At 38.1% G+C, this 12501-nt stretch overlaps 1 protein-coding gene across 1 annotated transcript; it reads right to left on the reverse strand.

The window, feature by feature from the left end:
• Positions 1-7578: 7578 nt before the first annotated feature.
• Positions 7579-8751, reverse strand: LOC106590684 (proline-rich protein 2-like). The gene is made up of 2 exons (XM_014181842.2): positions 8729-8751; positions 7579-8635 (listed from the first exon to the last, which is right to left on the reverse strand). The coding sequence occupies exons 1-2, from the start codon at positions 8749-8751 to the stop codon at positions 7579-7581; spliced, it is 1080 nt and encodes a 359-aa protein (XP_014037317.2).
• Between the last annotated feature and the right edge of the window lie 3750 nt (positions 8752-12501).

Here is a 12501-nt window from a genome sequence, read left to right on the forward strand (position 1 = left end):
AGTATACATGGTAATATAGACAGTATACAGTATACATGGTTAATATAGACAGTATACATGGTTAATATAGACAGTATACAGTATACATGGTAAATATAGACAGTATACAGTATACATGGTTAATATAGACAGTATACATGGTTAATATAGACAGTAGACAGTATAAAGTATACATGGTTAATATAGACAGTATACATGGTAATATAGACAGTATACAGTATACATGGTTAATAGAGACAGTAAACAGTATACAGTATACATGGTTAGTATAGACATTATACATGGTTAATAGAGACAGTATACAGTATACATGGTTAATATAGACAGTATACATGGTTAATATAGACAGTATACATGGTTAATATAGACAGTATACAGTATACATGGTAATATAGACAGTATACAGTATACATGGTTAATATAGACAGTATACATGGTTAATATAGACAGTATACAGTATACATGGTAAATATAGACAGTATACAGTATACATGGTTAATATAGACAGTATACATGGTTAATATAGACAGTATACAGTATACATGGTTAATATAGACAGTATACTTGGTTAATATAGACAGTATACATGGTTAAAATAGACAGTATACAGTATACATGGTTAATATAGACAGTATACATGGTTAATATAGACAGTATACAGTATACATAGTTAATATAGACAGTATACAGTATACATGGTTAATATAGACAGTATACATGTTTAATATAGACAGTATACATGGTTAATATAGACAGCATACATGGTTAATATAGACAGTATACAGTATACTTGGTTATTATAGACAGTATACAGTATACTTGGTTAATATAGACAGTATACAGTCTACATGGTTAATATAGACAGTATACAGTGTACATGGTTAATATAGACAGTATACAGTATACATGGTTAATATAGACAGTATACATGGTTAATATAGACAGTATACATAGTTAATATAGACAGTATACAGTATACATGTTTAATATAGACAGTATACATGTTTAATATAGACAGTATACATGGTTAATATAGACAGCATACATGGTTAATATAGACAGTATACAGTATACATGGTTAATATAGACAGCATACATGGTTAATATAGACAGTATACATGGTTAATATAGACACTATACATGGTTAATATAGACAGTATACAGTATACATGGTTAATATAGACAGTAAACATGGTTAATATAGACAGTATACAGTATACTTGGTTATTATAGACAGTATACAGTATACTTGGTTAATATAGACAGTATACAGTATACATGGTTAATATAGACAGTATACAGTATACATGGTTAATATAGACAGTATTGTCACGTTTGTCGAACGAAGGAGACCAAGGCGCAGCGTGTGTATCGTTCCACATTTTAGATGCTAAATGACTAAATTTTATTATACTGTGAAACTATGCAAGACATACAAATAAACTACTAAACAAAATAACAAACCTTGACGAAGAGGTGCAACATACACTAACTCAAAATAATCTCCCACAAAACCTAGTGGGAAATACAACAACTTAAATATGATCCCCAATTAGAGACAACGATGACCAGCTGCCTCTAATTGGGAACCATACAAAAACCCCAACATAGAAATACATAAACTAGACAAAACCACCAACACAGAAAAAGAAACTAGAACCAACATAGAAATACATAAACTAGACAAAACCCCCTGTCACACCCTGACCTACACTACCATAGAAAATAAAAGCTTTCTATGGTCAGGACGTGACAAGTATACAATATACATGGTAAATATTGACAGAATACATGGTTAATATAGACAGTATAAATGTTAATATAGACAGAATACATGGTTAATATATACAGTATACATGGTTAATATAGACAGTATACAGTATACATGGTAATATAGACAGTATACAGTATACATGGTTAATATAGACAGTATACAGTATACATGGTTAATATAGACAGTATACATGGTAATATAGACAGTATACAGTATACATGGTTAATATAGACAGTATACAGAATACATGGTTAATATATACAGTATACATGGTAATATAGACAGTATACATGGTTAATATAGACAGTATACAGTATACATGGTTAGTATAGACAGTATACAGTATACATGGTTAATATAGACAGTATACATGGTAATATAGACAGTAGACAGTATCCATGGTTAATATCGACAGTATACATGGTTAATATAGACAGTATACAGTATACATGGTTAATATAGACAGTATACATGGTAATATAGACACTATACATGGTTAATATAGACAGTATACAGTATACATGGTTAATATAGACAGTATACAGTATACATGGTTAATATATACAGTATACATAGTTAATATAGACAGCATACATGTTAATATAGACAGTATACAGTAGACATTGTTAATATAGACAGTATACATGGTTAATATAGACAGTATACAGTATACATGGTTAATATAGACAGTACACAGTATACATTGTTAATATAGACAGTATACATGGTTAATATAGACAGTATACAGTATACATGGTTAATATAGACAGTATACAGTATACATGGTTAATATAGACAGTATACATGGTTAATATAGACAGTATACATGGTTAATATAGACAGTATACAGTATACATGGTTAATATAGACAGTATCCAGTATACATGGTTAATATATACAGTATACATGGTTAATATAGACAGTATACATGGTTAAAATAGACAGTATACAGTATACATGGTTCATATAGACAGTATACTTGGTTAATATAGACAGTATACATGTTTAATATAGACAGTATACATGGTTAATATAGACAGTATACATGGTTAATATAGACAGTATACATGGTTAATATAGACAGTATACATGGATAATATAGACAGTATACATGGTTAATATAGACAGTATACAGTATACATGGTTAATATAGACAGTATACAGTATACATGGTTAATATAGACAGTATACGGTATACATGGTTAATATAGACAGTATACATGGTTAATATAGACGGTATACAGTATACTTGGTTAATATAGACAGTATACAGTATACATGGTTAATATAGACAGTATATATGTTTAATATAGACAGTATACATGGTTAATATAGACAGTATACATGGTTAATATAGACAGTATACATGGTTAATATAGACAGTATACAGTATACATGGTTAATATAGACAGTATACAGTATACATGGTTAATATAGACAGTATACACGGTTAATATAGACAGTATACATGGTTAATATAGACAGTATACAGTATACATGGTAATATAGACAGTATACATGGTTAATATAGAGAGTATACAGTATACATGGTTAATATAGACAGTATACATGGTTAATATAGACAGTATACATGGTTAATATAGACAGTATACAGTATACTTGGTTAATATAGTCAGTATACAGTATACATGGTTAATATAGACAGTATACAGTATACATGGTTAATATAGACAGTATACATGGTTAATATAGACAGTATACATGGTTAATATATACAGTATACAGTATACATGGTAATATAGACAGTATACATGGTTAATATAGAGAGTATACAGTATACATGGTTAATATAGACAGTGTACAGTATACATGGTTAATATAGACAGTATTCAGTATACATGGTTAATATAGACAGTATACATGGTTAATATAGACGGTATACAGTATACTTGGTTAATATAGACAGTATACAGTATACATGGTTAATATAGACAGTATATATGTTTAATATAGAGAGTATACATGGTTAATATAGACAGTATACATGGTTAATATAGACAGTATACATGGTTAATATAGACAGTATACAGTATACATGGTTAATATAGACAGTATACAGTATACATGGTTAATATAGACAGTATACACGGTTAATATAGACAGTATACATGGTTAATATAGACAGTATACAGTAAACATGGTAATATAGACAGTATACATGGTTAATATAGAGAGTATACAGTATACATGGTTAATATAGACAGTATACATGGTTAATATAGACAGGATACATGGTTAATATAGACAGTATACAGTATACTTGTTTAATATAGTCAGTATACAGTATACATGGTTAATATAGACAGTATACAGTATACATGGTTAATATAGACAGTATACATGGTTAATATAGACAGTATACATGGTTAATATAGACAGTATACAGTATACATGGTAATATAGACAGTATACATGGTTAATATAGAGAGTATACAGTATACATGGTTAATATAGACAGTATACATGGTTAATATAGACAGTATACAGTATACATGGTTAATATAGACAGTATACATGGTTAATATAGACAGTATACAGTATACATGGTTAATATAGACAGTATACATGGTTAATATAGACAGTATACATGGTTAATATAGACAGTATACAGTCTACATGGTTAATATAGACAGTATACATGGTTAATATAGACAGTATACATGGTTAATATAGACAGTAAACATGGTTAATATAGACAGTATACAGTATACTTGGTTATTATAGACAGTATACAGTATACTTGGTTAATATAGACAGGATACAGTCTACATGGTTAATATAGACAGTATACAGTGTACATGGTTAATATAGACAGTATAATGTATACATGGTTAATATAGACAGTATCCATGGTTAATATAGACAGTATACAGTATACATAGTTAATATAGACAGTATACAGTATACATGTTTAATATAGACAGTATACATGTTTAATATAGACAGACAGTATACATGGTTAATATAGACAGTATACATGGTTAATATAGACAGTATACATGGTTAATATAGACAGTATACATGGTTAATATAGACTGTATACAGTATACATGGTTAATATAGACAGTATACAGTATACATGGTTAATATAGACAGTATACAGTATACATGGTTAATATAGACAGTATACATGGTTAATATAGACAGTATACATGGTTAATATAGACAGTATACAGTATACATGGTAATATAGACAGTATACATGGTTAATATAGAGAGTATACAGTATACTTGGTTAATATAGACAGTATACATGGTTAATATCGACACAATACAGTGTACATGTTTAATATAGACAGTATACAGTATACTTGGTTAATATAGACAGTATACAGTATACATGGTTAATATAGACAGTATACATGGTTAATATAGACAGTATACAGTATACATGGTTAATATAGACAGTATACATGGTTAATATAGACAGTATACAGTATACATGGTTAATATAGACAGTATACATGGTTAATATAGACAGTATACAGTATACATGGTTAATATCGACAGTATACATGGTTAATATAGACAGTATACATGGTTAAAATAGACAGTATACAGTATACATGGTTAATATAGACAGTATACATGGTTCATATAGACAGTATACTTGGTTAATATAGACAGTATACAGTATACATGGTTAATATAGACAGTATACAGTATACTTGGTTAATATAGACAGTATACAGTATACATGGTTACTATAGACAGTATACAGTATACATGTTTAATATAGACAGTATACAGTATACATGTTTAATATAGACAGTATACATGGTTAATATAGACAGTATACATGGTTAATATAGACAGTATACATGGTTAATATAGACAGTATACAGTATACATGGTTAATATAGACAGTATACAGTATACATGGTTAATATAGACAGTATACAGTATACATGGTTAATAATATAGACAGTATACATGGTTAATATAGACAGTATACATGGTTAATATAGTCAGTATACATGGTTAATATTTACCTGCTAGATCACATTTATCAATAAAAGCGCTATTCATTTTTTTTTATAAAATCTGATTTTTATGATCAGAAATAAATTACAATCAAGACATGATGGGATGTTTTTCTTGAATAAATATAAAGGAAACAAGGTTTTCAACAATATCGATGTTTATTGCTTTGAACTGAACCAATTGGGAGGACATATTTTACATACAGTATTGTATGGAAATGATAAATGAGCCCCATTGAACACAAATTAAGGCCGGTCTACACACCACGTGAGGTGCAGAGTTTTACTGTGTGTGTGTGTTGCAAATGTATTTCTTGCACACATTCCAGCGCTTCTTCCTGTTACTACCGAATGCAATCTAGAATGAATAAAACACTAAGTTCAGGAATTTTACTAACATCTCACTCACTCACATATATAGTTCCATCAGGCCAAGGTGGGGGTGTCAGACACACACACATGCAACAACATCACTCACACTTACTTCCTGTATTGGAGTTGTTGGTTCTGTGGGTCGGGGCGGATGTGGCACCTCACGATGGCTGCAGAAGCTGGGATCCTTGGGATATGTTGGATTTGAGGACTTACCAATGCCTTGCCCAACTTTGACAGTTTCTTCAATTGCAGTTCCAAAAACCATCAAGCGAAACTGGCTCTCATGAGGACCGCCGTGGGAAAGGAAAACACAGAGTTACTTCTGCTGCGGAGGAAAACTTCATTAGAGTTAACTGCACCTCGGATTGCAACCCAAATAAATACTTTACAGAGTTCAAGTAACAGACACATCTAAACATCAACTGTTCAGAGGAGACTGCGTGAATCAGGCCTTCATGGTCGAATTTCTGCAAAGAAACCACTGCTAAAGGACACCAAAAATAAGAAGACTTGCTTGTGCCAAGAAACACTAGCAATGGACATTAGACCGGTGGAAATCTGTCCTTTGGTCTTATGAGTCCAAATTTGAGATTTTTGTTCCAACCGCCGTGTCTTTGTGAGAAGCAGAGTAGGTGAATGGATGATCTCCTAATGTGTGGTTCCCACCGTGAAGCATGGAGGAGGAGGGGTGATGGTGTGGGGGTGCTTTGCTGGTGAGACTGACTGTGATTTATGTAGAATTCACGGCACACTTAACCAGCATAGCTACCACAGCATTCTGCAGCGATGCGCCATCCCATCTGGTTTGCGCTTAGTGGTGCTATCATTAGTTTTTCAACAAGACAATGACCCAACACATCTCCAGGCTATGAAAGGGCTATTTTACCAAGAAGGAGAGTGATGGTGCATCACATGACCTGGCCTCCTCAATCACCCGACCTCAACCCAACTGAGATGGTTTGGGATGAGTTGGACTGCAGAGGGAAGGAAAATAAGTCAACAAGTGCTCAGCATATGTGGGAACTCCTTCAAGACTGTTGGAAAAGCATTCCTCATGAAGCTGATTGAGAGAATGCCAAGAGTGTGCAAAGCTATCATCAAGGCAAAGAAAGGGTGGCTACTTTGAAGAATCTAAAATATATTTTGATTTGTTTAACACTTTTTTGGTTACTACATGATTCCATGTGTGTTATTTCATCATTTTGATGTCTTCACTATTATTCTACAATGTAGAAAATAGTAAAAATAAAGAAAAACCCTGGAATGAGTAGGTGTGTCCAAACTTTTGACTGTAATTATACACATTTTGCCATGGGGTAGGGATAGATTTTTACAGTTTTAAAATCGAATTTCCTACAATTATGCACATGTTGCCATGACGTATGCCATGTTAATATGATATCTGAGTGAGAGGGACTACAAAAATCAGTGACGGCCCCCTGGCGGTCTGGGCCCCAGGGCACGACCATTATTATGAGGGCCCCCTGGCTTTCTGGGCCCCAGGGCACGACCATTATTATGAGGGCCCCCTGGCGGTCTGGGCCCCAGGGCACGACCATTATTATGAGGGCCCCCTGGCGGTCTGGGCCCCAGGGCACGACCATTATTATGAGGGCCCCCTGGCGGTCTGGGCCCCAGGGCACGACTATTATTATGAGGGCCCCTTGGAGGTCTGGGCCCCAGGGCACGACCATTATTATGAGGGCCCCCTGGCGGTCTGGGCCTCAGGGCACGACTATTATTATGAGGGCCCCCTGGCGGTCTGGGCCCCAGGGCACGACCATTATTATGAGGGCCCCCTGGAGGTCTGGGCCCCAGGGCACGACCATTATTATGAGGGCCCCCTGGCGGTCTGGGCCTCAGGGCACGACTATTATTATGAGGGCCCCCTGGAGGTCTGGGCCCCAGGGCACGACCATTATTATGAGGGCCCCCTGGCGGTCTGGGCCCCAGGGCACGACTATTATTATGAGGGCCCCCTGGCGGTCTGGGCCTCAGGGCACGACTATTATTATGAGGGCCCCCTGGCGGTCTGGGCCCCAGGGCACGACCATTATTATGAGGGCCCCCTGGAGGTCTGGGCCCCAGGGCACGACCATTATTATGAGGGCCCCCTGGCGGTCTGGGCCTCAGGGCACGACTATTATTATGAGGGCCCCCTGGAGGTCTGGGCCCCAGGGCACGACCATTATTATGAGGGCCCCCTGGCGGTCTGGGCCCCAGGGCACGACTATTATTATGAGGGCCCCCTGGCGGTCTGGGCCCCAGGGCACGACCATTATTATGAGGGCCCCCTGGAGGTCTGGGCCCCAGGGCACGACCATTATTATGAGGGCCCCCTGGCGGTCTGGGCCCCAGGGCACGACTATTATTATGAGGGCCCCTTGGAGGTCTGGGCCCCAGGGCACGACCATTATTATGAGGGCCCCCTGGCGGTCTGGGCCTCAGGGCACGACCATTATTATGAGGGCCCCCTGGATGTCTGGGCCCCAGGGCATGACCATTATCACTACACGTTTAGATAGCTGGCTGGACTAACTAGACTAATTTACCAATCTACAAAAGTTTAACTCACATGGGCGTAACTTGGTTATGCATTTCCGAAATTGCACCTTTTTTGTATTCTACTATTCTAACCCTCAACAGTAAATCGAGACCCCGACTGGTTAAAAAAATCAAAAACTGAGGTCCAGACATCGGTGTCCTCATACCTAACTTATGCCCTGGGTCTACACATGTATTTTCGTATGTAATGCTGAGTTTATAAATGTAATTTCAATGCTGAAAATTCCAAGAGCTACTTAGCCAGTTCTCAATAGGGGCTTTTTAAAAACTTTTTTTTTACTACAACAACCAAACTTCCGTTCCCTTTCTAAATCTACTGGCCATAGTCAGAGTCGCATTCTTTCACTGTTTCCCATCCCGGTCATTCCTTTCATTGGGTGGAACCCGTTGGGGGCTTCACGGGGCTTTGTGCCCGCCAGACGTGGCTGGATGTATCCACTACCCACAACTCACTCCTTTCACTGAGAGGAAAGAAGAGGGGCTATGGGGCTGGAACGAGAGTGTATTACCCACGCAAGCAGAACATCCCTCTCTTGTTGTGCAGTGGGCTGACGGCCGGGGGCAGCCCGAGAGGACGCGGTCAGTCTATTCCAATAGAATAGAGGGTTGGGCAGCTGCCTCGGGCCCGACAAAAGGGACTAGTCTTCTGTTCCTTTAGCTTCTGTTTACTTAGCGTTGTTTCTAGGCGCCATATAGAACCTATGTCTTGTGCACATGCGTGTTAATCTAGCTGAATGGGAGGGAGATAGAAATGCACTCGGCAGTCAATGGAGTCAATTGAAACGTCAACAGCTTTCAATGTATTTAGGAGGTTTATTAGGTAAACTAAATAGGTTATAGTTGACACTTTAAAAAGAATTACAGTTAGTAGAGATCGGGATAATGGTAGAGAGATCGGGATAATGGTAGAGAGATCGGGATAATGGTAGAGAGATCGGGATAATGGTAGAGAGATCGGGATAATGGTAGAGAGATCGGGATAATGGTAGAGAGGTCGGGATAATGGTAGAGAGATCGGGATAATGGTTTGTTTTTAGATGTAATATATATTCTTATTAACTTACAGTTAATGTTATTAAATTAATAAAAAATGACTCTTGCAAGAGTGCACAAATATAAGCCTATTAGCATTGACAATGACTGGACACATTTTTCTATGAAACAGCATAATTCCTTGCAATATGCTTTAACACAGAGCAATTTTATTATTGTGTTATCCCTCCTACGAAGTGCCGTGGAAGTTTGCTAGTTTCTTAGGCGTCATGCATCGGTGTAGCCTTCCTAAGAGATTAGGCGGAGATGGGGCTGAGGCTGACTGACTGACTGGGGAAAGTCTTACCAAGTGCTTTAAAAAGTCATCCTCGTCTATCTTTGATTCACAGACGCGTAGAGCTTGCCTTTGATCCCTTTCATTTCCCGTTCTCTTTCTACAGAAGATCTGTTCAGCACGAAAATGCTTTAGTCTTCCATAGAAACGCGTCCTTTCCGTTGGGATATTGATGTTTTCGTCGTGGCAGGGGTTATGATATGGTGAATCAGAGTTGAAAAGCCTAGGGACAATGGTAGTATTCATGGTTGTTTTGCGGGTCTTTTGTTTGGGTTTTTTGTCCTTGTTGTTCAAACCTCCTCATTTCTCAAATGAATACAAATATTGTTTATTCTGTTAATATGGCTCTGGCTCCATCACTTTGGTCGCTTTCAACGATTCAACTCTTTGTAGCAGCAGCAGGTTGTTGCACCGCCAGAAGCTCTGTGGAGCGCTAAACTAAACTACAAACAGTGTTGGTTTGAAAGAGAAGCCGATCTCTCTCTCTCTCTCTGTGTCTCTCTCTCTCTCTCTCTCTCTCTGTGTGTCTCTCTCTCTCTCTCTCTCTCTCTCTCTCTCTCTCTCTCTCTCTCTCTCTCTCTCTCTCTGTCTCACACACACACACACACACATTCTGGAGCCTGACCATCATCTCAGCATCCAACACACAGAAAAAGCATTTGAAGGCCAGTGCACAAATAGAGACAGAGAGACACAGAGAGAGAGAGAGAGAGAGAGAGAGAGAGAGAGAGAGAGAGAGACAGAGAGACAAAGAGACACACACAGAGAGAGAGAGAGAAAGAGACACACAGAGAGAGAGAGAGAGACAGAGAGAGATAGATAGACAGAGAGAGAGAGAGAGAGAGACATAGAGAGACATAGAGAGACAGAGAGAGAGAGAGAGAGAGACAGAGAGAGAGAGAGACAGAGAGAGAGAGAGAGAGAGAGAGAGAGAGAGAGAGAGAGAGAGAGAGAGAGAGGCAACGACAAGAGAGAGAGAGACAGAGAGAGGGAGAGAGAGAGACAGAGAGACAGAGAGAGAGAGACAGAGAGAGAGAGATAGATAGACAGAGAGAGAGAGAGAGAGCGAGAGAGAGAGAGACAGCGACAGAGAGAGAGAGAGAACTTGGCTACTACTAAAGTTGTGTTCCATTCCTGTGCTCAATAGTATTAACTGGACACACAGCACAGCCCTGCCCTGACCTGTTGTCAGACCTGTCCTCCCCCTCCCTACAGCTGACATGTCTGGTAGACCACGCTTTGTCTCTGCATTGTCATCATGTCATCTCAACAATGTACATCTTCAGGGACACCAATTGTAGAACTCTTTGATGAACAGACTGAAAAGAACAACGTTATGGGGGGGGAAACGCATTTTTGTGTCGGAGCTTTTAGATTTGTTTTCAATAATATTTAACAATGTGGAGATCCACATAATTGATGATTAATATTGTCCGTCTGGAAAAAAAGGGGAGAAATATCACCCAGGATGCCCTTTTCACACGTTCTATGTTTGTATAAATCTTTTGACTGTCGTGTGAGCAGGAAGACATAAAGGTAACTGCCAAAATAAAGGAAACACCAACATGAAGTGTCTTAATAGGGCGTTGGGTCACCAAGAGCCAGAAAAGCTTCAATGCATGTTGGCATACTGTAGATTCTACAAGTGTCTGGAACTCTATTAAAAGGGGGGGGGGTGCGACACCATTGTTCCATGAGAAATTCCATTAATCGTTGTAGAAAACGCTGTCTCAAAAAGCTCCACACCAGAATCTCCCAAAAAATGGTTCAGTTTGGGTTGAGAATTTTTGTGACTGAGACAGCAATGTTATACGATTTACATCGTTTTCATTCTCATCAAACCATTCAGTGACCACTCAGTGACCACTCAGTGACCACTCAGTGACCATTCAGTGACCATTCAGTGATCATTCAGTGACCACTCAGTGACCACTCAGTGACCATTCAGTGATCATTCAGTGACCATTCAGTGACCATTCAGTGACCACTCAGTGACCATTCAGTGACCATTCAGTGACCATTCAGTGACCACTCAGTGACCAGTCAGTGACCACTCAGTGACCACTCAGTGACCATTCAGTGACCACTCAGTGACCATTCAGTGACCATTCAGTGACCACTCAGTGACCATTCAGTGACCATTCAGTGATCATTCAGTGACCATTCAGTGACCACTCAGTGACCATTCAGTGACCACTCAGTGACCATTCAGTGATCATTCAGTGACCATTCAGTGACCATTCAGTGACCACTCAGTGACCATTCAGTGACCACTCAGTGACCATTCAGTGACCACTCAGTGACCATTCAGTGATCATTCAGTGACCATTCAGTGACCATTCAGTTACCATTCAGTGACCATTCAGTTACCATTCAGTGACCATTCAGTGACCATTCGTTCCCTGTGGATGGGGGTCATTGTCATCCTGGAAGAGACGACTCCGATCAGGATAGAA

Source organism: Salmo salar, chromosome ssa29 (assembly GCF_905237065.1).
Source record: "Salmo salar chromosome ssa29, Ssal_v3.1, whole genome shotgun sequence".
NCBI lineage: Eukaryota > Metazoa > Chordata > Actinopteri > Salmoniformes > Salmonidae > Salmo > Salmo salar.

Excerpts from the sequence above, each read along its gene's own strand:
- LOC106590684 (XM_014181842.2), bottom strand. The coding sequence starts at position 8,751 with ATGCATAACCAAGTTACGCCCAT. Across the intron at positions 8,636-8,728 it reads CATAACCAAGTTACGCCCAT|ACATCCAGGGGGCCCTCATA; the intron begins GTGAGTTAAACT and ends CCTGGGGCCCAG.